This window comes from Xenopus tropicalis, chromosome 9 (genome assembly GCF_000004195.4).
Source record: "Xenopus tropicalis strain Nigerian chromosome 9, UCB_Xtro_10.0, whole genome shotgun sequence".
In the NCBI taxonomy this organism is placed as follows: Eukaryota; Metazoa; Chordata; class Amphibia; order Anura; family Pipidae; genus Xenopus; species Xenopus tropicalis.
Genome location: NC_030685.2, coordinates 85,095,363 through 85,122,170, shown reverse-complemented (window position 1 = coordinate 85,122,170; position 26,808 = coordinate 85,095,363). Strand labels below are relative to the sequence as shown.

The 26,808-nt window shown below is 48.0% G+C and overlaps 2 protein-coding genes across 2 annotated transcripts in view; one reads left to right on the top strand and one right to left on the bottom strand.

The window, feature by feature from the left end:
- Nucleotides 1–26,808, top strand: part of LOC116407773 — an 880,143-nt gene that overhangs the window by 476,885 nt on the left and 376,450 nt on the right. The window lies entirely within an intron of this gene.
- chpf (chondroitin polymerizing factor) lies at nt 29–26,775 on the bottom strand. The gene is made up of 4 exons (XM_031893778.1): nt 25,759–26,775; nt 6,656–7,220; nt 5,566–5,748; nt 29–2,637 (listed from the first exon to the last, which is right to left on the bottom strand). Exons 1-4 carry the CDS (start codon nt 26,058–26,060, stop codon nt 1,378–1,380), a joined length of 2,310 nt encoding a protein of 769 aa, XP_031749638.1. The 5' UTR covers nt 26,061–26,775; the 3' UTR covers nt 29–1,377.

Genomic DNA, 26,808 nt, shown 5'->3' with positions numbered 1-26,808 from the left:
TATTTAAATCAGACAAAAAAAAACAAAGAAAAGAAAAACATTAAATATATTTATAATATAAAAACCATTTGCTCTCGAGTTTTCCGTACAAAAACAGTCGTTTCTGATTATTCCTTCTTCTCCCCAATCACAGAATTTCTCACATGCACTCCCCCCCCATCCCCATTCTAAAGTATTAACCTCTTCATTGCCAGACGGGGCGCAGTGGAGAGATTAGAGAGCAACAAATAGAAAGTGTCAGTTGAAACAAAAAAAAAAAAACAACAAATATTCAAGTTTTGAGAAAACAATGGTGTAGCGGCGAGACACACGTATATATAATACAATATACGCACGGTAGTGTTTAACTGTGGGCTATGAGACTGGGAACCCAACTCCATGTTAGGTTGGTGGCATTAACGCACACAGAGCTGCTGTACCAGTTGCCAGCTACAGCAGCCCTGTATACAGAATAAGTCCCCTGATTTCCCAAAATCCATTGGGGAGCTGCTGTACCAGTTCCATTGGGCTGGCTCCCTCCTTCCTTACACCCCAGGTGAAGTGGGTGGATGTCTGGGCCCTGCAGGATAAGACCAATGGCAATCCAAGACGTAATCTGCAAAGGGCTTCTGTATATGGGAATTTGTACACCAGAATTCTGTATTACTGCCATCAAATTAAACCAAAGGTTTAAGTTGACCTTTAAATAACTGAAGGCATGGAGAGCACAGGAGCTGCCGTATTAGTCATTTTATGTAGAATGAAACAATATGGCAGCTCCCACGTATAAAATATGATCAAATACCATGTGCAACCAAGCCAAATCAGGAGGCATCCGAGCAATGTATTCTTCCACTTCACTGATCACGTATCCCACGCCCAACTCTCAAGTACCACTTATATACCACAGTCTGAGATGCCCGCGCTACGGCGATATCAGGGGTTGGAAAGGAAAAACAGACAATGTTACAGAAGAGACGAAAGGGAAAGTCAATTCAAACATCTACCAAACATTTAAAAATGGACGTTGTGGCTGTTATTAAGGTTTCTGAGGATCTCTGAAGACAAGGGCACCCACACCCAGGCTCTCAGTGTCCCTTGTATGAGAGTGGAGGCTGTCACTATAGGGACGGGTGCTATTGGGAATCACACACACACACACACACACACACACAGCCAATGGAATGTGGAGCTGCTGGCAGCCATTGCTGAAGGGAATGTCCCCTCGCGTCCGACTTGACGTCTTCCAAAGTGTCGTGTAGAGCAAAGATCACACAAAGATTGTGCTACAAGAGGGGCAAATGCCCCTAATGTCAACGTCTGCTTCCTGCACGGAAGAGAACACACAGGCAGTCTAATACCCCTCCGTGACCACGGCAGTCATACATAAAGCTTGGGTCAAGTGCTATTCCCCTGCTCTTGCTCAAACAGCAGCATGGCAAGCTGAGACCGAGAGCCCAGACCCTCCAGATTGCTCTGCACGCACCGGTGATAGATCTCCTCGCTGAGCCGCGGGTTACAGGCCCTCGACCTGTATTGCTGAAGCAGCGCTGGTTCCACGGCCCGGAAGACGTGGAGCCCGGAGTAGCGGATGAACATCTCGTAAATGTCCAATATCTCCAGAATCTCTTCGTTTTCTTGAGCGTCGGCGCTCATTTTGGAGCGGGCGGACATGTAGTCGGCATTGTAGAAGCAGGACTCCTCGAACACGTCCCTGTCGAAGCGCCCGGCGTCCCGCAACAGCTCCAGCGTGGCAGAATGCGGCTGCTGCCCGTGCTCCGACACCTCGGGGTTGTAGCCTTGGAAGTGGATGGGGAAGAAGACCTGCCAGTTGTTGATGGTGTTCATACGACAGCGGTTGAGGAACTCGGTGTTCAAGTGGCTGCCCACGCCGGCGAGGAAGAAGAGCGTGTCTACCGGGTGCTTTTTGGAGATGATGTCCATTAAACGGATCTGGGAGGGAGCGTCGGTCTTCACGCTGATCCAAGGGATTTTAAGGTCACGGTATTTGCGCTCGTATTCTGCGATGATACTTTTGACTTGGCCAAATATGTCGTTCTGGCTGACCTGCTGGGCTTGGAACGGGTCGTAGATAAAAAGCAAGGTGAGGAGGGAGTTCTCGTTGCCTTGGATGTCCGTGAAGGCCTGGAGGAACCGAGCGGCGTGTTCCCGATCCTGCGCCGTCAGAGGGAGGATGATATTGATCCGGCTGGCTTCGGTCACATACGGCATCGGGATGATCTCCACCTCGCTGAGCGGCCGCACAAGGTGCACACGTTTGGTGATAGAGCGACTGTGTCCCCTCTGGGTCACCAACTCCAGCTGCAGATCCAAGGTGTACTCCATGCCCCGCGTTGGGTCAAAGCGCCGGTAGCCGTTCAGCAGCTGCTGTTTGCGCACGTGTAGCACCGGCTGGTACTTGCGGTTCAACTCATCCACTGCCGTGCTTATGACGTCTGTGACATCGGCAAGGTCTGCTCCAATCAGCTCGCACTTTGGGGAGCCATCGGTGCAGGAGAAGGTTTGGTCCTCGGTGAAGTAGTCCCAGCGTAGAACTTCAAACCGCGTCCGTGGCTGGAAGGGAGAATTGATCCCTAGGGGCCAGGTAGCAGAATGTTCCCCCTCTACCGACAGGCTGCTGGTGTTCTGTATCTCCCTCTGGGGAAACAAACGTGAATAAAGGAGGTTATATATTATATATTTAGTCAATCGGATAATAATCAAATGCAAAACTAGAAACAGGGAATATGAAGATTTTCATTCATCCAGGTCATGGTATATCTAGTATAAATAAATCTAAAGCAACTGGACTTGTTAAGTAATCATTGAAGCCGTTTCACTACTCATCCGAGCAGCTGAAGCTGAAGTAGATAGAAACAGGGGACTAAATAGCAAGATATGGTTGGATGTTTAAAGGGCAACTAAAGCCCAGTGCATGTGTGGTAACACACCCACAAGCAAGATGCTCATGGTTGATGGGAAAGGAGCACCTAGCAACCCAGAATGAATATCCTGAGAGAGATCTTGGAGCACAGTAGTATGTATATGGCTGCTGTACACCAACCAATAATGCTGCTCATACTGGCCACGGTTTAAACTTCCCAATAAATGGTTAATGTGGTGCAATGTTCTGTCCTTCCCTCCTCACAGTATGGGCGGAAGAGCAGGTTTTCTCTTTAGCAATGGCTCCCAAGATGTGGGGCTGGGGGAAACAGGCCTGCAGGTCAATTGGGGGTAAGACTTGGGGGTCAATGCACATTTGCTATTCTACGTATTATTAAAGGGGAACTCTACCCAAACACAACTTTTTGAAAAGTCAAGCAAGTTTTGGTTCAGAAGCCAGAGTTCCCCTTTAAACTATGAGCAAATAACTGATTTCCCTGTATCAGTTCTCATTTCATGACCCAAGGGGGGGCAATGTGAGCGTCAGTACGCAGGACTACATTCCCCAACAGTGCTTTCTGCAGACAAAGACATGTTTTGATAGAGACTTGGCCGACCTATCGGTTCCCTGCTCACACCCCGCCGGGACTGGCTGCCTTGGCAGATCCCTGGGTGTGTCCATATACCCCTTGAAAGAGAAGTATTCACGTTTGATTCTCTGTAGTGCAGAACTATAATTGGCACCAATACGGATTCCCTCCTGGGAACATAATAACTGTCTAAGTGTTGCATTTGATCTCTTTATTCCACAATGAAAGCCGACGCTGTGTGTCCCAGTTTCCAGGCAGATATGGAGCAGAGTTCTCTCTGGCCGTGGTGCCGGTGTCTCTGCTGAATTCAGATCATTTAGAGGGTAGGGCCCCTACGGTTCTGTCTCCTTTAATCTATACTTTCCCTCTATAATTACTCTTCCCTTGTGACTTGCCCACTGCCGTCTCTGCATGACCCTCGTCCAACTGGGTTTTATATAAAATCTTCATATTCTCTATAATAGGCACCAACACCTCCCTCATTTACTGCTGGGAATGGCTATGAAACCCAGTTAGGCCCGAGGCGTCTGTACAGTGATACCAGCGGCCTATATGGCCTTACTTAGCTAAACTGGTAGCTTTTAGGGTGAAGACACACAGAGCTACTAGTAGCAGCTACTTGTCACAGCTACTAAAACAGACAATGCTGATCATTTACTGATAATTGTCTCTACGTGTGTTTAGTAGAGGCAATTCTCAGATTTTCTGGCGTTTAGTAGCCGTGACAAGTAGGTGCTACTAAGTAGCTCCGTGTCTTCACCCTTAGGGAGCGAATTCAATGAATCTGCTTGGCAGAAAATGAAGCCATGTATGTGGGCTGTGGCTAACCCAAGTGCACGGATCATTTCATCAGACCACTGGCTGAGGGCCACGAATGCCTGATTTGAGCAACTGTTTTGAGTTATAGATTGTAATCGGAGGACAGGCAGGTTAAGCGTGAAGGCACACTGAGCTACTAGTAGCAGCTACTTTTTCATGGCTACTAGAAAATCCCCTGCCATAGACAATACTGAGAATTGCCTCTGCTAAACACACGTAGAGACAGTTATCAGTAAATGGTCAGCATTGTCTGTTTTAGTAGCCACTACAAGTAGCTGCTACTAGTAGCTCTGTGTGGCTTCACCCTAAGGGCAGTGGCACACAGGGAGATTAGTCGTGGAGATTAAGGGCTCTGGCACACGGGGAGATTAGTCACCCGCGACAAATCTCCCTTATCACGGGCGACTAATCTCCCCGAACTACCATCCCACCAGTGAAAATGTAAGCACACGCTGCGCAAGCGATTTCGGCAAATCGCCGAAACTGCCTCGCTTATTTGCCCGTGTATGGGCACGAATGACGGGCCTGCCCGACCGTCGTCTGGCTTGAAATCGGGCAGATATCCATCAGGTAGGTTTGATTTTTCTGTCGGATCGGGGACGCGGTCCCCGAACCAAGGACGCCTATACCCGTCGTTCTAATTTGATTGTTTGGCCCCAGGGCCAAACAACCAAATTAGCCCGATATCGCCCACCCGTAGGTGGTTGATCTTACCATGTATGGCCACGTTCAGGCAGAGGAGAATAGCCCAGAAGCACAGCCTTGCTGCAGCACTTGAATGCAGCCCATTGCACTAAGCAAAAGATGTAGGGACTGTAGATCTTAACCTCCATTTCCCAAAGCAGATTTTCCTTCCATAGAAAACATATTTGCTTTGATGCTGGAGCCACACTGAGGCCTTTATAGGGCAGATCAGCTGGGCGCTGCGGGGCAGATAGATGTGCGGCTGGGAATGATTAGACACGCGGCGCTTATCTGCTACACAACATGGGGCACGGCACACCAGTTATTCAGGTGAAGGGCATTGTGGGAAATGCGCCGATAAAGTGGGGGTAGTTTATTAGAAAATGTGGCATTGAGTTCATGCTTTATAAAATCTCAATGCATCTGCTCATCTTCCAGTCTCTCGCTGGCACCACTGCCTGGTTGCTAGGGTACATTTGACCCTAGCAACCATATAGATGCTAAAATTCTAATATGAGGAGCTGCTGAACAAAAAGCCAAATAATTCAGTATGAAAAATGGGAGTTGGGGTCCCTCATTGGCTTTGGATTGGTGGATCTGGCGACTTTACCTGCAGCTGCTCCATCTCCTGATAGGTTCTCTCCAGCTCCAGGTGGGCGAAGCGTTTATGCAGCCGGTACATCTGCACGGGATCCAGCACGGGGTGAGCGGTGAAAGCGTTTGTAAATCGCGGGTCGTTCTCTTTCTCCGGGTCGGCGTTCTTACCCAGCTCGAAGTAACGGTAGCGTACCCCCTGCGAGGAAGAGGAGCATAAAGGTCAGCCGTGCCTGCAGTTCCTCTCCCCACTCACACACAGGCGCCGTTATACCCACACAGGGGAGAATGAGAATTGCGCAGGTACAATGGCGGCCTTTCATTGGCCCCAGGCGTGTACTCGTGCGTTACTGAGCCTCTGCTACTAACTACTTGGCAGGGAATGCAAAGCAAAAAAATAGAGAAAAAGGAAAAAACGTAATTTCCCTGAAATAGAATATTCCTTATACAGGAAACCACAAGGGTGATGTCAACGGTCAGAAAATTCCAGGAAAACTGGCAGGCTCTTATATTTATATACATACCCCAGGGCACGTATGTACCACCAGCTGCAACAGCCAACCTCACCCCGACTCAACTACATCTCCAGCATCCCCATCCCTCCCCCAGCCTACAGCCCTAGTTTAAAGGACCAGTAACACCATAATATATATATATACACACACATATAGAACTCATTATCCAGAATGCTTGGGACCAAGGGCATTCCGGATAAGGGGTCTTTCAGTAATTTGGATCTCCATACCTTAAATCTACTACAAAATCAATAAAACATTAATTAAATCCAATAGGACTGCCACAAATAAGGGGTAATTATATCTTAGTTGGGATCAAGTACAGGTACTGTTTTATTATTACAGAGAAAAGGGAATCATTTAACCATGAAATAAACCCAATAGGGCTGTTCTGCCCCCCAATAAGGGGTAATTATATCTTAGTTGGGATCAAGTACAGGTACTGTTTTATTATTACAGAGAAAAGGGAATCATTTAACCATTAAATAAACCCAATAGGGCTGTTCTGCCCCCAGTAAGGGGTAATTATATCTTAGTTGCGCAGTCCCAGGAGTGGGAGGAGCCTAGGTAACGCCATACAACAGCTCTTACCTCGTGTTCCTGCACACAGTTGACGTGGGTATAATCGATGATGCACCTCCCCAGCCACTCGTCGGGCCTGGCGCTCAGGATGTCGTTGCGGCAGTTCTCCAGGTGCGGCTGCAGCTTTCGGAGAAGGCTCCGGGACAGCAGGTAACCAAAGCCTCCGTAGCAGTATCGCCCCTCGGTGTCGCCCCCAATGAACTCTTCCGGCCGCCCCAGGTACAGGTCTGCGTCGATGCTGAGGTGGGAAGCCAGACGAGCGATTCTGTGCGCCTCTGTGTACGTGTCGTCCTGCACCAGGTAGAACCAGTCGTACTCCTGGATGTAATGGTCCAGCAGGTGTTTCATGGTCTGATACATGTTCCAAATGGGCCGGTCATCTCCGTGGGTCACCACCGACATCCCGTGGGGCAGCTTACGCCCGCGCATGCCGGTGAAGTACACCAGTTTGTCCAGTCGGTGGCCCAGTGTCCGGTTCACCGCGACGGCCAAAGTATTCAGAGTGTTCTTGGACGTTAGGACCCCCACAAAGAGGCGCTCTCTGATGCCCAGCTCTGTGCTGATGTACCGAGACCTGCAATGGACAACGAGAGTGGGTCAGAATCATTAAGGCTCGTCTGTATATACACATGTATACAAGAAGTATTATGGGATGGGAGGAGTGGGGCCGTTAGGGTGACTGGGGCTGCCCTGTTAATGCTACAGATGGAGTGTCAGAACAGAAAGAGCTTTAAATCCACGGCTTTCTAAAGCGAAGGGCAAACATATGTCATCAATAGGGATGAATGAAACGTTTTGCCACAAATAGATTCCAATGGCGGTAAAAAAAAACAAAAAAAACGAAGTGACCCCAATAGGCAGCTGTGAGTTTTATTAAAGGGGAAGTTCGCCTTAAAAATCCCATTTTAGTATGATGTATATCCGTCCTGTCTGGCCATGCACGTTAAGATCAGGGATCTTTAGCAGATAAGGCCACCTATTTACAAGGCCAATTTGTTTGGACGCTGGGTCAGTGATTGGATCATAATCAGCATCACACTTGGGCCGCTGAGGTACCGGGAAAAATCCCGGTGGGCCCCAGCGGCCCAGATCCGATCCCCCCCAGGGCGCTCTTGCGATCCGCTGTCTCCCTCCCACGATGCGCCGCAGGTAAGTTTCTTTTAGGAGCGCTCGGGGGGGGGGGGTCAGAGGGTGCAGGGGCCCCTGAGGCAGAAGCCCCGGTGGGCCCTGCACCCCCCCAGTCTGACCCCTTTGGGAAAAGAGGCTGATCCAGCCTTTGACTGTCCTTGATAGAGATTTGGGCAAGTTTTGGCCTCTGGAAAGCCGTGGAGAAGGGCCCGGACACTGTAGGAGAAGTGCCCGCTGTCTAAAGGGGCCGAATCAGCTGCTTAAATTTGCCCCTGTAGGGTCAGCTTTAGAGAAGTTCATATCGACTTCTGCCCCAACACCAGATGTTGTGCGCATCAGTATGGGGGGGCCAATGGCACTGTAGGGTACAACCCCCCTTCTATACCCACCCAGGGCTAAACAGAAGGGTTCCATCTGGCTAATTTCCTCTACAATCCCCTAATATTCTTACAGCTTAGTAAAATACTGGGAGATTAGGAAATGATTCAAGATCTGACACAGAAGATGGCTCCTAAGCACGTTTAGGTCTGGTCAGAGGGACCGTCATGGCAGCAACCGCGCCAGCCATACCCCTGTAAGGTATTTACTAACCCCGGCCAAGTGGCGAGAACTCATGACTGCTTCTTGGGCGCTTTTAAACAATGGAAGCAGCTACAAGTCTGTTTTGTATACAGAGCTACAATAACGACGACTGCCTGGCTATAATGGGTTCCCTGGATGCGGCCCAGATATTGCGGGAAGGCGTAGTTACGGGGATAGTCATACGGCTCTGGGGGCTTAGGGGGGCTGTGTGGCACCGACTGTCACTATGGGGGTCGGCAAACCAGGTACTTCTCCACAGGTTTAATTGATCCTATACGAGTTAACTTTAGAGTTTCAGCAGCTATTTGGTTGCTAGGGTCCAAGTTACCTTAGCAACCAGGGAGCGGTTTGGATGAGAGACTGGTATATGAATAGAAGAGGGGTTGAATAGAAAAAAAAAAAGTTATAAAAAGTAACAATAAAACTGGAGCCTCACAGAGCAATAGGGTTTTGGCTGCCGGGGTCAGTGACCCCCATTTCAAGAAGGAGGCAAATAATTCAAAAACTATAACAAATAAATAATGAAGAGCAGTTGAAAAGCTTAGAATTGGCTATTTTATATCCTACTAAACTTTAACTTATAGGTGAGCCGCCCCTTTACAGTAAAGCTGGGGGGGCCCCAGGCCAGAGATGGGCCCCCCCAAGGCATACGTACGGCCTCCAGCCTGCGCACTGGCTCCATAGACATTTCTCTTTAATAAAACGTGGCCCTGGAATGTGGATTATAAATAGTCACTGTTTATAAAAACGGAATTAGAGTCAATTAGAGCACAAAGGGAAAGTGGCCGGAGCGGCGTATTTCACATTTATAGTGAGTTTGGCCAATTTGGGCCGTTTTTGCTTCTTTATCAGCCCGCCCCGCCGCTCTCCCATCTGGTTTCTCTCTTGGTTTTGTTGTAAATATAAAGTGTTTCTGTTCAGGGCTGGGCCGGCCGGGCTGCCACACGTACCCCAGAGAGGGGGAGGGAGAGGATTAGCCGGAGAGGGAAGACAGAAGCAGATTTATAAGTGCACAGATACCGCCGCTCACTCTATCTCCCCCCTCCCCCAAGTGGAACAATCACCTGTTTGTGGCGCCCAGCGGCACCTCCGGCTCACCGTAGCCCCACACATTCACACGTTATATATAGACGCTGGCAGCATACACTGCCATATTGATGCCAAGAGGAGGAACATATACTACGTTTCCACTGGGTCACTACTTAGCATCTTTTGGGGTAATTCCCTGAAAAGTTACCCCCAAACAGTCGCCCCCTAGCTGAGAGACTTATAGGCCAACCAATAACACTGGGCAAATCTGCCTCATTGCAGTAACGTATAGCAACTAATCATCAGTCTACCCGCTGGGAGAATGCTAAAAGCTAGTCTCTGATTGGTTGCTAGGGGTTACTGCACTAGGGTAGATTTGTACTGTGTTAAGCTGGCCAATCCAGCTGCCGATATTGGTCCCTTAGACTGATTGGGCAGCTTATAGGCCCGTGTAAAGGCACTAACGATGGGCGTCCCCGACCGACATCTGGTCTAAAATCGACCAGATCTCAATTGGGCTCATTGATGTGGCCCCTAAACAGACGACAACTATAACTGCCATTCTAATTCAATTGTTTGGCCCCGGGGCCAAACAGCCGAATTAGCCCGATATCGCCCACCCGTAGGCGTAGATCCACTCACTTGGCGACCTCACCCTATTTCTAGCAACTTTGCAATTGGTTTTCATTATTTATCTTTTCTAGTTTTTTAAATATTTGCCTTTCTCTTCTGCCCCTATCCAGCTTTCAAATGGGGGTCACTGACCCCGGCAGCCAAAAAATATTGCCCTAGCAACCAGATAGCAGCTAAAACACCAGCTACTTCATTCACTAAGTAGCATCAAATCATATCCGGTCTTATAAAAGCCCATAGTGATTGAGCAGTGACTATGAAAATGTCACAAAATACCTGGGGACAGCAAAGCCAGAATTTAAAGTTTAAGCTTAACGGCTGATTTCCCCTTTAACCACGTGGCCAAAGAGAAACCAAATACAAACGTATTTCCGTAATAAACACAGAGCTGGTAACGCCCCATTTACTCGCACTTTTGCCCATGATCAATAGCTCCCCGGAGCACAGCAACTTTAGTATCAAACTCATGAGAAGCCCCCCAGTCGAGGGTTGGCGGGAGTTCTAACGAGATGCGTCCCCAATATTTCCAAAGTACAACGTCTCCTGAAAACAGATATAAAGCAAATAAACAAGATACAGTGCGAGCGCTGCACGGGGATATTGAGATATTGTGTAAGCAATCTTGACCTAAGTGGCCGCCATATTGGATTCCACTGTCCTATATTCACCATATAGGGTCCATCAAAATAAATTAATATGATTAGATGCCCTTTTGTTGACAATTAATGACTTCATGAAGCCCAATCTCTCTCCAGGAGGGTTGCTGGCCCACTTTATGGGGGGGGGATGCCCGGAGTGGGCTTTTCCAATGAGAATACTTGGCCCCCCCTGCATTGTAAGGATGTTCTGAGGGAGCAACAGATGCTTTCTCTCTACGCAACTTTCTTTCTTCCCCCTACTACTGAGTATTGGGTTCCTCAACACATAATGGAACGGATACTGAAGGGATACAAGATACTGCGGTGTATAGGTGAGCCTTGTAACCATTATACATGGTACATTATATATTAACCCAGGGGTGGGCAAACTACGGCCCGCGGGCCACATCCGGCCCGTTCACGATTTCAATCCGGCCCGCCAAAGCCATCCAAAGTTGCTAGTTAAAAAAATACCTCCAGTGTCAAAAATGGCAGCTGGGCTGCTTCCTCCCATCACATGGGCGCCGGCGGCGTCTCTGATTGGTGGGCCCTGTTTGTCAGAGCGCAGCGCCACCCAGGAGCGCACCCCCGCCCCTCTCTTTGCAGGCACGTACCTTATCTTATCACGCTGGCGCTGTGAGCATGCGCAGTAGGGGATAGCGCACATACAGCGTCATTCAAATAGAGAGCTGGAGCGTTGCAAACCCTTGAAAGTTCTGAAGCTGGCTGCTGGCACAGGTACAGATTGTGGGCTTGGGGGCAATATGATGGCTGCTGGCACAGGTACAGATTGTGGGCTTGGGGGCAATATGATGGCTGCTGGCACAGGTACAGATTGTGGGCTTGGGGGCAATATGATGGCTGCTGGCACAGGTACAGATTGTGGGCTTGGGTTGGGGGCAATATGATTGCTGCTGGCACAGGTACAGATTGTGGGCTTGGGTTGGGGGCAATATGATGGCTGCTGGCACAGGTACAGATTGTGGGCTTGGGGGCAATATGATGGCTGCTGGCACAGGTACAGATTGTGGGCTTGGGTTGGGGGCAATATGATTGCTGCTGGCACAGGTACAGATTGTGGGCTTGGGTTGGGGGCAATATGATGGCTGCTGGCACAGGTACAGATTGTGGGCTTGGGGGCAATATGATGGCTGCTGGCACAGGTACAGATTGTGGGCTTGGGTTGGGGGCAATATGATTGCTGCTGGCACAGGTACAGATTGTGGGCTTGGGTTGGGGGCAATATGATGGCTGCTGGCACAGGTACAGATTGTGGGCTTGGGGGCAATATGATGGCTGCTGGCACAGGTACAGATTGTGGGCTTGGGTTGGGGCAATATGATTGCTGCTGGCACAGGTACAGATTGTGGGCTTGGGGGGCAATATGATGGCTGCTGGCACAGGTACAGATTGTGGGCTTGGGTTGGGGCAATATGATGGCTGCTGGCACAGGTACAGATTGTGGGCTTGGGTTGGGGGCAATATGATGGCTGCTGGCACAGGTACAGATTGTGGGCTTGGGGGGCAATATGATGGCTGCTGGCACAGGTACAGATTGTGGGCTTGGGGGCAATATGATGGCTGCTGGCACAGTACAGATTGTGGGCTTGGGTTGGGGGCAATATGATTGCTGCTGGCACAGGTACAGATTGTGGGCTTGGGGGCAATATGATGGCTGCTGGCACAGGTACAGATTGTGGGCTTGGGTTGGGGGCAATATGATGGCTGCTGGCACAGGTACAGATTGTGGGCTTGGGTTGGGGGCAATATGATGGCTGCTGGCACAGGTACAGATTGTGGGCTTGGGTTGGGGGCAATATGATGGCTGCTGGCACAGGTACAGATTGTGGGCTTGGGTTGGGGGCAATATGATGGCTGCTGGCACAGGTACAGATTGTGGGCTTGGGTTGGGGGCAATATGATGGCTGCTGGCACAGGTACAGATTGTGGGCTTGGGTTGGGGGCAATATGATGGCTGCTGGCACAGGTACAGATTGTGGGCTTGGGTTGGGGGCAATATGATGGCTGCTGGCACAGGTACAGATTGTGGGCTTGGGTTGGGGGCAATATGATGGCTGCTGGCACAGGTACAGATTGTGGGCTTGGGGGCAATATGATGGCTGCTGGCACAGGTACAGATTGTGGGCTTGGGGGCAATATGATGGCTGCTGGCACAGGTACAGATTGTGGGCTTGGGGGCAATATGATGGCTGCTGGCACAGGTACAGATTGTGGACTTGGGTTGGGGGAAATATGATGGCTGCTGGCACAGGTACAGATTGTGGGCTTGCGTTGGGGGCAATATGATGGCTGCTGGCACAGGTACAGACTGTGGGCTTGGGGGCAATGATGGCTGCTGACACAGGTACAGATTGGGGCTTGGGGCAATATGATGGGTGCTGGCACAGGTACAGATTGGGGCTTGGGGCAATATGATGGGTGCTGGCACAGGTACAGATTGGGGCAATATGATGGGTGCTGGCACAGGTACAGACTGTGGGCTTGGGGCAATATGATGGCACCCCACAGATCCCAGTTGAGTGATGAACACCTCAGATCTGTTTTGAGAATTGCCACAACAAAACTAATACCAGACTTCGATGCACTGGCAAAAAAGGGTGATCAACAACACTGTTCCCACTAAAAGTGAATGTAAGTATTAATACTGTAATGCCTTTTTAAGGTTTAAGTTTGATATGTATGCATATGGTGCTGGCCCGGCCCCCCGTCAAATTTTAAAAGTCCCCGAGCCAAAAAGTTTGCCCACCCCTGCATTAACCAATCGCTTACACTCTCAGACTTGAGTTCTACAAGGGGTTGAGTGTCTGCAGAAAACATGGGTTTGGGTGGGAAGCGGGTACCCCACATGCAGCCCATCATAATGGAGACCAAAACAGAACAAGGGGCAATGGAGGAATCATGGAACGCATATGGGAATTGAGAGAGAAAGTTCTAATGATATTTATCCGGTTCCTAGTTCCTCATGTTGTGGTGACCCCCAACCATAAAATGATTCCTAAGACCGTCGGAAATATGTGTTTTCTGATGGTCTTAGGCGACCCCTGCGAAAGGGTTGTTCAACCCCCAAAGGGTCCCGACCCACAGGATGAGAAACAATGGTTTAGACGGACCCCACTTATGCTGATTGAGGGTGCACCTCACTAGAGCGAGAGGAGTAAGTATCTGCAGGGCCCAGTTAAACCCCAATGCACAATGTAATATAGAACATTCTGGGAACATGTGGAACAAGTTACTCTCCATATGGCCGACACTCTAATGTCAGGTTTGAACGGTTGTGAAGGTTTTATGAGCGCTAATGGAGAACAAAGCTCCGAACATACATTTGGGGGCATTCAAGGCCTTCTTCTAGCTGTCACAATCAATGGTAGCCCTAATGACTTCAGGAACGATCAGGGGGTCCTGCTAGATCTGGGCTTCGGGTCTGGAAGCCATTTATGGGAAGCAGCTGGTGATCCGCCTCCTAGGACAGCTTCCAAGCCAGACCTGCCAGCCATGATTCAGAACAGTAGCTCTGGGGTTCAAAAGGAATTAACATGAAAAGCACCAATCCAAAGGCAACGAGTTTTTATTTTTTTAATTAAGGCCAGAGTGCTCCATTCACCCAATGCAAAAGGTTCAAGTGTAAAAGTCACACACACAGTGCAGCAGGGGTGAGATCCAAAGTCTCCAGGCCCACCTGGCCCCCTTTTTGCCAAAGCTAGGGGAAGCCCATTTATCCATGACCAGAGGGCCCACACAATGCTTCAGAACCCCTTCACATCAAGGGGGGTCCCTCTGTCCTTCCTTCTCCAGCCCGGCATATAAGAGGTCAGGATAAACCAATGGTCCTCGGAAGAGGACCCAATGACATTTGCACCCATGGAAGGGCCAGGTTTCAGGGGAGGAAGAGGCCTAATGCACCACAATCCAATTCCACTTTATAAACTGTACAGTCAGATCCAAAACCCAATTGGGTCAAACTGCAATCAGAAGTAAAATGCAAGCCTGTACGAGCACTACAGTTTGATACCAATAACCGACCAATCACGGCAGCCCGCCGATTCTGACCCACGTTCGTGTACTATGGATCTTATCTGACAATGAACCATTTCTACGTTATCCAGTGCCGCGTGACGCAAGCACTTCATTATGTTGGTTTGTGCGACTTCCGGTGCTTGTGGAGTCCACATAAGGTACAAACATGAATATTATTATTGTCTACTTATATATAGCTATATAGGGTCAAACTGCCAGATAGCTGGTTAATATTTGTACTAACTAAGCACATGGAAATCGAATGTACACTAAACATGTCAAGTCCAGGGGCCGACTTACCTGTCTGGTATATACAGACTCTGCCTTTCTTGGGAACCCAAGGACAACCTGAAAAACGAGTATAAAACTCCCTGTTCTCACTGAAACTTGATAGCGGTAATTGATCTTACTTACAGCTCAATGAGCAACGTTTGGGGTCAAGTTGTCCCGGAGCTGACAATTATTGACTAATATACGTTGGATGTGGTGTAAAAGAACATGACCTTTAACCATTACCCAGCACTCTCTCCCTTTGAAAACAGACAAACACCTTAGTAAACAGAAGAGAGTGTACGTATAGCTGGGTGTTCACAGGCGGATTTCCTCGCCTCCATGTCAACGATCTTATGAGCAAACTGATTGTTTTAATGAACGATTCATTCATCAATGGGTAACAATATGCGAGGAGAACTTTGTTGTATCTAAAGGTGCCCATACACCTTCAGATCTTCTCCCGATATCCCTGGGGCCAAACGATCGAATTATAACGACGGGTATAGGCAAAGTCGGTTTAGGGAGCCTCTGCGGTCCCCGATCCGACTAGATTTTTTAAACCTGCCCGATCAATATCAGGCCAATTTCAAGCCAGATATCGGTCGGGTATGGCAGTCGTTGCTGCCCTTACACGGGCCGATAAGCTGCCAAATCGGTCCAAGGGACCGATATCGGCAGCTACAATCGGCCTGTGTAGGGGGACCTTTAGTCGTGTTGGGCGCAACACAATGTGGCTGGAACAATCGGGAAGTTTATGATCTTTTGCACCCCATCAATGTAATGATAATTAGACCATCGGACCATCCTAAAATTGGTTGTTTTACACGACAATATCTGTCCGTGTATGGGCGCCTTAGTAGTAAGAGCCATTAGGATATCAGATCAATCTTCCCAACTACCAACAACACTTTGAGTTCTCCCCTTAATTGTGTTTAGTTTCTACCCCAGCCCATAAGCACAAAGGCGTAACGGACCCCGTACCTATGGTATTTTCCTGCATCTGTGCACAGCAATTAGATTGCAAGCTTTATAGGGGCAGGGAAAGATGAACGTTCTCTAGTGTTGTATAATTTGATTAAATAAATGACAATGATAAACTACAGAAAAACATACATAATTAGCTACTGTTAATGTCAGAGATTCCATAAATCTCCCAAATGCCCCAGTTTCTCTTAGGACAGTAAAGTGCGAGAATGACCAGACTGGAATGAAGAAAAACCTGAGTCTCAGGCCTGGAAACCCCACTCACTCTGCAAGTTGATCTCCTATAAAAGATAGCCCCCACACAAGTACTAAGTACACCCTGTGCAAATGTGTGCCCTACAGCAGTGCTTCAGGAGACTGTAAGCTCCTTAGCCCAATATGTAGAGAAGCCCTACTGACATCAAATAAAGTAACAGCCATTCCGAAGCCTCAGGGGGAACTGGTATTGGGAACAGAAAGGAGTTAAGTTGGCCATACACTGTAAGATCCGCTCGTTTGAAGAGATCAACAAATGAGCGGATCTTCTCCCAAAATGCCCACCTATGGATGGGCGATATCGGGCTCATTCGCTGGTTAGGCACTGATGGAAATTGCAGAGATCTTGATAGGGCAAGTTTGATTTTATCGTCTGAGCAGGGGTCGCATTGGCTCCTTGATGCAGTCCCTGATCCGACGATAGGATCAAACCTGCCCAATCAAGATCTGGGTGATTTTAGGCCAGATGTTGGTCGGGTAGGCCCGTCATTCGTGCCCATAAACGGGCAGAAAAGCTGCCGAATTGGTCTAAAGCAGGGGTGGCCAGACTCGATCCGGTCGCGATCGACCAGACTGATGCGGAAGTGCGACGGGAATGCGTGCATATGAAATCCACGGGGAATCGACTGGTGGACTGCGATCAACATATTGGCCACCCCTGGTCTAAAGGACTGATATCGGCAGCTGGAATCGGCCCGTGTATGGCCACCTTTAGTTATAACGGAGAAGATAGCCCAACCGGTCCCTGAATTAATACCAAAATAATTTGTTTAGCAAGTGTGCTAGATACTAAGGGAGGGATAAAATGTGTTCCATGGTAGGAATGCCCACCCCTTGCCTCACAGAGGACAATGGAATGACTGTGTTTCCCCTCACTGCCATAGGTATTTGATACAAGGCTTTGAAACAAACACAGGAATAAAACTGCACCCAAATACAAAGGATAACAACCAAAACACACAGCATATCGCTGACAAATTCGAACCATCCTTGCTAATGAATACGCTCATCTCCGTAATTATTGGCCTATGGGATTTTCAGGTTTGCGATGGCTACTGGGTTATAACTGGACAGTAGGGCAGCTTTGGGGCAATGTGGGACATCTTGGATAGAACGAGCAACAAAACATCCCTTGTTTCCTCTCTATTGGCTAACGTGAATCACGGCTGGGGAAACATACGTTGCAAGGAAACCTTCGTTTCATGTGTTTTCCCAGCAGCAATTTGCCTGTTAGCCAATAGAGAGGAAACAAGGGACATTTGTTGCCCAATCAATTGTAGGCAACAAAACGTCCCATCTGTCATTGCCCTAAAGGTCCTATGGAATTGCCTTGAGTCTGTGAGATGAGTTCTTGGTGATTGGTGGAGAAATTGCTGATTCTACGTAAGATAAAAGAAGGGGTGGATTTTGTGCTTTCAGAAGATAAATATGGTGCTTGACTCAAACCTTATTTATTAGGGGGGTATTAGGAAATTCCTGACCCAAAGTCACATGGTCCTGCTGCAAACAACTGTCGGCTTGTTCCGCAATTAGTTTGTTACACCAGGGAAATCAATCCATTTTCAGGAATTCGGCATCGGGAATATGTTTTTTGCGGTTAAACACTGGTGTGATTATAGATTTTAGATACTATAAGAATCTCCCCCACCATTGGGAATGCAATAGCGAGGTATTTCCCACCAACACGAAGATCTGCACGATGGTTGCATTGGACAAGCGGCATTCAGGGGGCTCAGTACCTTGAGAACAATGTAGCCCTCCATAAAAGGAGAGAAAGTGCAGCATCTAAACTATATTTATCGTAACGAAGCAGACCCCCTCCGTGCCGATGGCCCTTTATTAAGATAACATTGTGTCTATGACAAGTAGCAGGAGTGAGTTAGTGTGCCGATATCCTTAATGTGACCTGTGCGGGGGTCTCTGCGTGTCAGGGTATTAGCGGTGTAATTAGAAGGGAAAATATGAGCAGCGGTCAGTGGATAAAAGGAAAATTAGCTCTCAGTCATGGAAATGGCGGCCAATTTCAGTGCCAGAAATTCTATTCTTAGGAAGGAAAAAGGGCAGATTGTACGAGTAAAAAGTGAAATTTCCTGATTTTCCGGAGTAACGGCAAATGCTGAAAGTTTGCACGTGGGCATGAAAGCCGAGGAGGTATGTACCTGCCCGAACAACTAAGCACTTGTTATTACTATGATACAATGTTCCCACCTAACGCACGGCACTACGGGCTATGGTCCCGGCACGGCAGCGCCTACTTTGTCCTCCGGTTCAGTGTAAACGGGGCCATTTAGTCCCTCCTTCCTGATGTCTCCACAGAATGTATTTTGCTTCATTATTTAGTTAGCCTTCATATTCTCTAGTAGGGATGCAGTGAATCTGGATTCGGCCCAACCCTGAATCCTTCGTGAGGGAATTTGGCTGGTTATGGAAGGGTTCGGCCGAATCTTGGATTCTTGCATCCCTATTCTCTAGCAACTCCCACAGATATAAGGCTACGGACCCACGAAGCGAGTTAGTCGCCCACAATAAAATGGTGCTACTGCAGGCAACTTACCGTTCCGAAATGCCTTTCTACCAGTAACAACAGGAATCGGCGGAATTGGCTTTCTGAAACCGCACAAAGTCTCATAACTTTGCAAAGCCGAAGGGATGTGTCTCCAATTCCACTGGCGACTCCTATTGTGGTTGACTAAAGGTCCCCATACACGGGCCTATTCTAGCTGCCGATATGGGTCCCTTAGACCGATTCGGCAGCTTATCGACCCGTGTAGGGGCACCAACAACTGGCCTGCCCGACCGGCATCTGGCCTGAAATCGGGCAGATATCGATTGGACAGGTTAAAAGATTTAGTTGGATTGGGGACCGCATCGGCTCGTTGATGTGGTCCCCGAACCGTCTGCGCCTATTCCAGTCGTTATAATTCGATCGTTTGGCCCCAGGGCCAAACGACCAAATTAGCCTAAATTCCCCCGATATCACCCACCCGTAGGTTCTTGACGTGTATGGCCACCTTTACTCGCTCCATGGGTCCTTAGCCTAAAGGCTCTGGGCAGCTAGTAGCCATTCAGATATTCCTGGACTACAACTCCTTGCATTGCATCGACAGTTTAAGGAGTTCTGGGAGTTGCAGTCTTACAACATCTCGGCTTGTGGTGACTGACCTTTAGGGTGAGTGGAACCCAACCTCTAGGGACACACACTGCAGATCTAAAATATGATGACCATTTCCGCCCACGCTGATGATCACTTCAACCAAGCGCTACGGTTTAATTATTACATAAAATCATTTTTCCAATGTTTTATTATTAGGAATGATCCTGAAAAGGAATGATTCAGCTAAAAAAATAATAAAGTAATATAAAGAGAATTCTTTAAAAAGACTGAGCTGTTTGGCCAATGGGAGCTGGAAGCTGTTAATTTAACATCCGTGGGTTTATTGCAGCGAAATGTAGGAAAAATCAGTATAAATAAATCTGAACAATATTCTATTTCTGACTTGCTCAAATATTTGCCAGGCCTGGCAGTGCCACGTAGGGTGAGGCCGACAGAGGCCAATTCCTGGGGCGGAATTACACAGAATTAGGCAGCAAAGGGGATAATAAAAATCCTCCTCATTGAGTTCTAATGAGCTTGTTGTTTGATGAGGCGCAGGGGTTAGATATCAAATTCCAAGAAACGTCCCTGGATAATGAGAGAACATGCCTGCCGCATACCAGCTGCTCACAGACTGCCGGCGAGGGGGTCCGGCTAAGGGAACGCGCGGCTCGGCTCTCTCCAAAGCACTTGTATCTACAGAGTCGGACCCCCTAAAGGAACATCACAAGGAAATGACTCTGAAATGACTTCCTGAAGTGAGGCCGAGTACATAATAACTACAGTTACGTGGGGCACAGTAAGGGAAAGGCCATCTACACTCACAGCTACTAATATTCAGTAGTCAGAACTGCCGTGAATTATAGCTCTCAGACTGCAGCTCAGCGCCACCGCACACCGGATTATCTATTAACGAGATACCAATGTAGGACACCACCCACTGACATGTCACCCAAATGTGCACTTTTGGTTTTTTTAGGAACATTTTTTCCTTTTACGAATTAACACCATCCTGCCCTTAAACTTTCTATCTGCTCATCTCTTTTTCTATTCCCTTTTGCCCTCACTCAATTCAAACTTTTTGAATTGTTTTTACTTCAGTAAGGTCCCCATACACAGGCCGATTCTAGCTGGCGATATGGGTCCCTTAGACCGATTCGGCAGCTAATCGCCCGTGTATGGAACTGCCGACGGGACTGCCCGACTGATATCTGGCCTGAAATCGGCCAGATATCGATCGGGCAGGTTTAAAAATCTAGTCTGATTGGGGACCGCATCAGCTTGTTGATGCGGTCCCCGGACCGACTTTGCCTATGCCCATCATTATAATTCAATCATTTGGCCCCAGGGCCAAACGATCAAATTAGCCTGGATTCTCCCGATATTGCCCACCCGTAGGTGGGGGATATCGGGAGAAGATCCGCTCGCTTGCCGACATCGCCAAGCGAGCGGATCTTAAGGTGTATGGGAACCTTAAGGAGTCGAAATTCGGTTCGGCCAAATCCGGCTGAATCTTGGCCAAATCCCAAACTGAATCCTGGATTTGATGCATCCCTAGGAACAATTGCTTCCTGACTAAGCACTCATAGGAATCATTCCAGATTGCAGAGTTTGATACTATATAAATCTGTCCCTAAAGGCCACCATACACCTTACAATCACAATCTTTCCTGCGTCCATTTGTCGAAGGAAAGATTGTTCGTTCCCTCCATTGACATTCAGGGCTGAATCGTTGGATATGGAGGTAGAAACAATAGGGATTCTACCTCCACCTAATGATTCAGCCCTGAACACAGATTTTGCTTGTGCGCTTTACTGATTGATGAGATGCCCAATATCCGAAGCTTTTGCGCCCTACGCGCACCAAATATTGTACGAAACCTCGCTCCTATGCCTTCAGTCAGGGGACCCTACACAGGGGCAAGAGGGGGGTGTTCTTTAGGGGTACCGCTAGGAGAGGGAAATATGGCTTAGGAGTGTGAGTAAACCTGCGGCACTAGCATTAAAGTGCCAGTGAGAACATGGTGAGTGATTAGTCTGGTGAAACAAGCACATTTGAGTGTGAGTAAGTGACAGGAATCAAGGCCCGGCAGACAGCATGAGTCACTGGGTTGCAAGGGGGTCTGTGCAAATGAGCGAGACGCACGGAGAAGGTAGAATGAGGCTGAAAGAGCAACTCCTATCTCTGGGCCCGGCGGCACCCCAATGGCACACACAGCACCTGTGAGACCCTAAATAATAACTGTATATTCCTAGCGCGGCCCGATAGTTCCGCTCAAACCCATTCAGCCGACGCCCACGGCACAGACTATTAACTGATTAAGCACACAAAGTCCAAACAGATAACCAATAACATCATCCAATCACCATGGAACCTCTATATCGGTTATGATCGTTACTTGGACTCGCAGCCCAATAATCACATAAAAACTCATATTGGATGATCAGTCTGTTGGTGAATGGGCCCCTCTGGTTGTGGAGGAAGAGAGAAAATATAAATATATAGTCCTTCTGATTAGGGATGCACTGAATCCTTCATTTTGGATTTGGCTAAATACCGAGCCAGACCCGAAAATTTCATCAGTTTTGAACCATACGTTGTCACATTAAGTTGTCCAGAGCTTTAAAGGCACATTCCCATCAGTCCCTGCCCCAGTGAGCTTACAATCTAAGGTCCCTATCCCATTCCCATCAGTCCCTGCCCCAGTGAGCTTACAATCTAAGGCCCCTATCACATTCCCATCAGTCCCTGCCCCAGTGAGCTTACAATCTAAGGTCCCTATCCCATTCCCATCAGTCCCTGCCCCAGTGAGCTTACAATCTAAGGCCCCTATCACATTCCCATCAGTTCCTGCCCCAGTGAGCTTACAATCTAAGGTCCCTATCCCATTCCCATCAGCCCCTGCCCCAGTGAGCTTACAATCTAAGGTCCCTATCCCATTCCCATCAGTCCCTGCCCCAGTGAGCTTACAATCTAAGGTCCCTATCACATTCCTATCAGTCCCTGCCCCAGTGAGCTTACAATCTAAGGTCCCTATCCCATTCCCATCAGCCCCTGCCCCAGTGAGCTTACAATCTAAGGCCCCTATCCCATTCCCATCAGTCCCTGCCCCAGTGAGCTTACAATCTAAGGCCCCTATCCCATTCCCATCAGCCCCTGCCCCAGTGAGCTTACAATCTAAGGTCCCTATCACATTCCCATCAGTCCCTGCCCCAGTGAGCTTACAATCTAAGGTTCCTATCCCATTCCCATCAGTCCCTGCCCCAGTGAGTGTACAATCTAAGGTTCCTATCCCATTCCCATCAGTCCCTGCCCCAGTGAGCGTACAATCTAAGGTCCCTATCACATTCCCATCAGTCCCTGCCCCAGTGAGCTTACAATCTAAGGTCCCTATCCCATTCCCATCAGCCCCTGCCCCAGTGAGCTTACAATCTAAGGTCCCTATCACATTCCCATCAGTCCCTGTCTCAGTGAGCTTACAATCTAAGGTCCCTATCACATTCCCATCAGTCCCTGTCCCAGTGAGCTTACAATCTAAGGTCCCTATCCCATTCCCATCAGTCCCTGCCCCAGTGAGCTTACAATCCAAGGTCCCTATCACATTCCCATCAGCCCCTGCCCCAGTGAGCTTACAATCTAAGGTCCCTATCACATTCCCTCAAAGCAGAAGTGCTACCGGCTGAGCCACCTTGCTGCTAACAGTTGCATTTAGGGATTGCCTAATAAATGCCAAAAGAAGTCTGACAGTCATCAAAGTATCAGGGTCATTGAAAACCAATCAAAACCAATTTTTGATTGACGACTCTCCAGTTTGGAGTTTTAGCAGCTATCTGGTTGCTAGGGTCCAAAATATCTTAGCAACCAGGGGGTGATTTGAATGAGAGACTGGTATATGAATAGTTGAGGGCCTGAATAGAAAAGTTAGTAATACAAAATAAAAATGATAATAAAATTGTAAAAAAATAAATAATTAAGACCAATAGAAAAGTTGCTTAGAATTGCCTATTTTATAACATACTAACATTTAACTTCCCCTTTAATAGGAGAATTTAGAATTTTTTGGGGGAAACATTGAACAATATCGCTGATTTGATGCTTTATGAATGAAATAGGGGCAGAAAAACTCTGGTTATGAAAGGTTTCATTTTCTTTTAAGGTTAACAAAAAAGTAAAACATCAGATAAAATAGCTTTTGTGGTTTTTCTGAGATCATAAAACATGAAAGGGGCATTTGTTCTCTGTTCCCTAATTACAAGTTTGTGATTTGGTTAGAAATGAGCGCGGTGCAACAGAACCACCTGTACATCAAACGCACCCGTTACTGGGGGCTGGGGGGGCCCTGCTTACGGGACCTCAATTCTCTGCCTTTCATTGGTGCAGCCCTCAGGCTCAGAACTGCATCTGCTATGTGGGTGCTAGGGCACAGAAAGGGTAAATCCCTAGGGGGGGCAGTAGTTAGTTAGGGTAAAAACTGCCCCAGCTGGGGTACTATTCTAGTGAAGCGCCGCCATCTTGCCTCAGCACCCCTGCAGCTGCCCTGGGGTGGGAGCAGGAGAAGTAAAGATCTATAGATTTAATTGGGAGCTTCTCTGTCTGAGTATGGGGACAAATATCTGGCCAAAAATGGGCTACATATCTATTGGGCACATCTATTGGGCACATCTATTGGGCACATCTATTGGGCAAGCAGTTAGGAATTCAGAATGGAATAGGAATAACCATATAAAAAGAACACTGCATGGTTGCCAGGGTCAGTGACCCCCAACTAATAGATTCCATTTTCAGTTGCAGCCTGGAAAGAGTTAGAATAGAAAGAGAATATAATAAAAAGCAAATAGTTTTACTACACTAATGAAATAATGACGACCAACTGACAAGCTGCTTAAAAAAAGTGTGTCCATGAAATATAAAGAAGTTAATATAAAGGTGAACTTGACCTTTAATGCATAAAACGGTGCTTGGCCTTGGTGTCTCATAGTACTGGGTTCTATTCTATATAGGAGGGGGGGGGGGGTTTAAAGGGGTTGCTCACCTTTGAGTATGATGTAGAGAGTAATATTTTAAGACAATTTGCAATTGGTCTTAATTTTTTATTATTTGTAGTTTTTTCAGTTTTTGTTCAGCAGCTCTCCTGTTTGGAGTTTCAGCGGCTATTTGGTTACTAGGATCCCAATTACCTTAGCAACCAGGTTGTGGTTTGAATGAAAGACGGATATGTGAATATGAGCGGGGCTGAATAGAAAAATAAGTACCAAAAAGTAACAGTAACAATAAGGGTGAAGTCTAGTAGCAGCTACTTTTTCACGGCTACTAAACTCCAGAAAATCCCCTGCCATAGGGTGAAGACACACAGAGCTACTAGTAGCAGCTACTAAAACAGACAATGCTGATCATTTACTGATAACTGTCTCTACGTGTGTTTAGCAGGGGCAATTCTCAGTATTGTCTATGGCAGGGGATTTTCTGGAGTTTAGTAGCTGCTACTAAGTAGCTCTGTGTGTCTTCACCCTAAAGCTGTAGCCTCACAGAGCAATCATTTATTGGCTGCCGGGGTTTGAAAGCTGTAAACAGTTAAAAGAAATAATTCAAAAACTATAAATAATGAAGACCAGTTGAAAAGTTGCTTAGAATTAGCCATTCTATAACATACTGAAAGTTAAAGTTGACCCCCCCCCCCCCTTTAAAGGTGCTGCTGTTACAGCCCAAGGAATATACAAGCTTCTAATGGAAGTGACCCAACACTATAAAGTTCGCTGAGGCAGGGAAAGCAGTGAAGCATCAAGCGCTGAGTAAGAATGGTAATAACGGGGCAGTGGTGCAGTACGGCAGCAGCAGCAGAATTACACGCAATACAGGTATGGGATCCCTTATCTGGGAAACCCGTTATCCAGAAAGCTCCGAATTACGGAAAGGCCATCTCCCATAGACTCCATTTCAAGCAAATAATTCTAATTTTTAAAAATGATTCCCTTGTTCTCTGTAATAATAAAACAGTACCTGTACTTGATCCCAACTAGGATATAATTACCCCTTATTGGGGCAGAACAGCCCTATTGGGTTTATTTAATGGTTAAATGATTCCCTTTTCTCTGTAATAATAAAACAGTACCTGTACTTGATCCCAAGTAAGATATAATTACCCCTTATTGGGGGCAGAACAGCCCTATTGGGTTTATTTAATGGTTAAATGATTCCCTTTTCTCTGTAATAATAAAACAGTACCTGTACTTGATCCCAACTAAGATATAATTACCCCTTATTGGGGCAGAACAGCCCTATTGGGTTTATTCAATATTTAAATGATTTTTAGTAGACTTAAGGTATGGAGATCGAAATTACGGAAAGATCCCTTATCCGGAAAACCCCAGGTCCCGAGCATTCTGGATAACAGGTCCCATACCTGTACCAGGAGCCCAGTTACACACATCATGTCTGATAAAGATAAATGGGCAAATCTTACCGGACCGGTTTCTTCTGAACTTTCTGGGGGTCCGGCGGGGTGTAGGGGATTATCTTGGGCTCGAAGCTCTCAGCATTTTCAATGCCGGCGGGGAAGGAATTGGGCTTCCTTGCTGCGTTGCCGTTCCCCCGGTCGTGAATTGAGTCGGAATTTGCCCCCGAGCCGCCGGACACCCTCAGGCCAACGCTGCACGGCTCCTCCACCCATGTCACACTGAGCAGGCTGAGAGTGAAGCCTAAGGAGATGCCGACCACCACAGGCCCGGCGGGCCGCAACAGGGACAGGAACATAGAAAGTCTCATTGCAGCCCAGGTCCCAATGCGCAGTGAGGCTCCCAGCTCCGGGCAGAACAATGTTGTTCTACTGTCAGTGCGGCAAAGTCATTCCAACAGTTGGGGTGTCTCCGAAATTCCAAACTCAGGCTGGGGGGGGGCTTTAAATGCCACTATTGTCTCCCTATCAGCACCCCGTCCCCTAATGCCACCCCTTTATATTACCCTCAGTGTGTCTCCCCCAAACCCCCCCTGTGCCCAATGCTCCTCTATCTCCTGGGAATCTAGTTTCACCCCCAAAGCTCAGTTCTGCCCCCACACTGGCACAATTACTTCTCCCCCCAATAAACCTAATGATCTCACCCCACAATTTCACTTTTCCCAGTTATCCCCAAAGCTGCAATTGCTCTTCACAAAACTGCTCCCCTCAGGTCCCTATGAGCCAGGCTACACTACATCACTAAGGTCCCCCCTTGCACTTCCTACGTCTCTCAGGTACCCCGACTCCAGCACTACGTGAATCTCCCCAGAAGCTTCCTATTCGCTCTAGTCTCTCCTCCCTACCCCACAGGCTCCGTGTTACTCTTCCCGCACTCCCGGTGTCCCAACCATTCCATTCACTCTCCTTCCTCCTCCTCACTCAGTAGCTCCCAGCAACCGCCTGACGTGTCACCTCGCCGCTCCGCCCCCTGCACAACGTCATCAATCGAACGCAGACGACAAAAGGGGGAAACCAAAACGAGTCGTGGAACGCAAGAACCGGAAGCGAGCTTTTCAC

Bases quoted from the DNA above. Each gene is read 5' to 3' on its own strand.
- chpf (XM_031893778.1), bottom strand. From the start codon at position 26,060: ATGAGACTTTCTATGTTCCTGTCCCTGTTGCGGCCCGCCGGGCCTGTG. The intron at 7,221-25,758 runs GTAAGATTTGCC...TGTCCATTGCAG, and splicing joins GTTCAGAAGAAACCGGTCCG to GTCTCGGTACATCAGCACAG. The intron at 5,749-6,655 runs GTAAGAGCTGTT...TCTTCCTCGCAG, and splicing joins ACTGTGTGCAGGAACACGAG to GGGGTACGCTACCGTTACTT.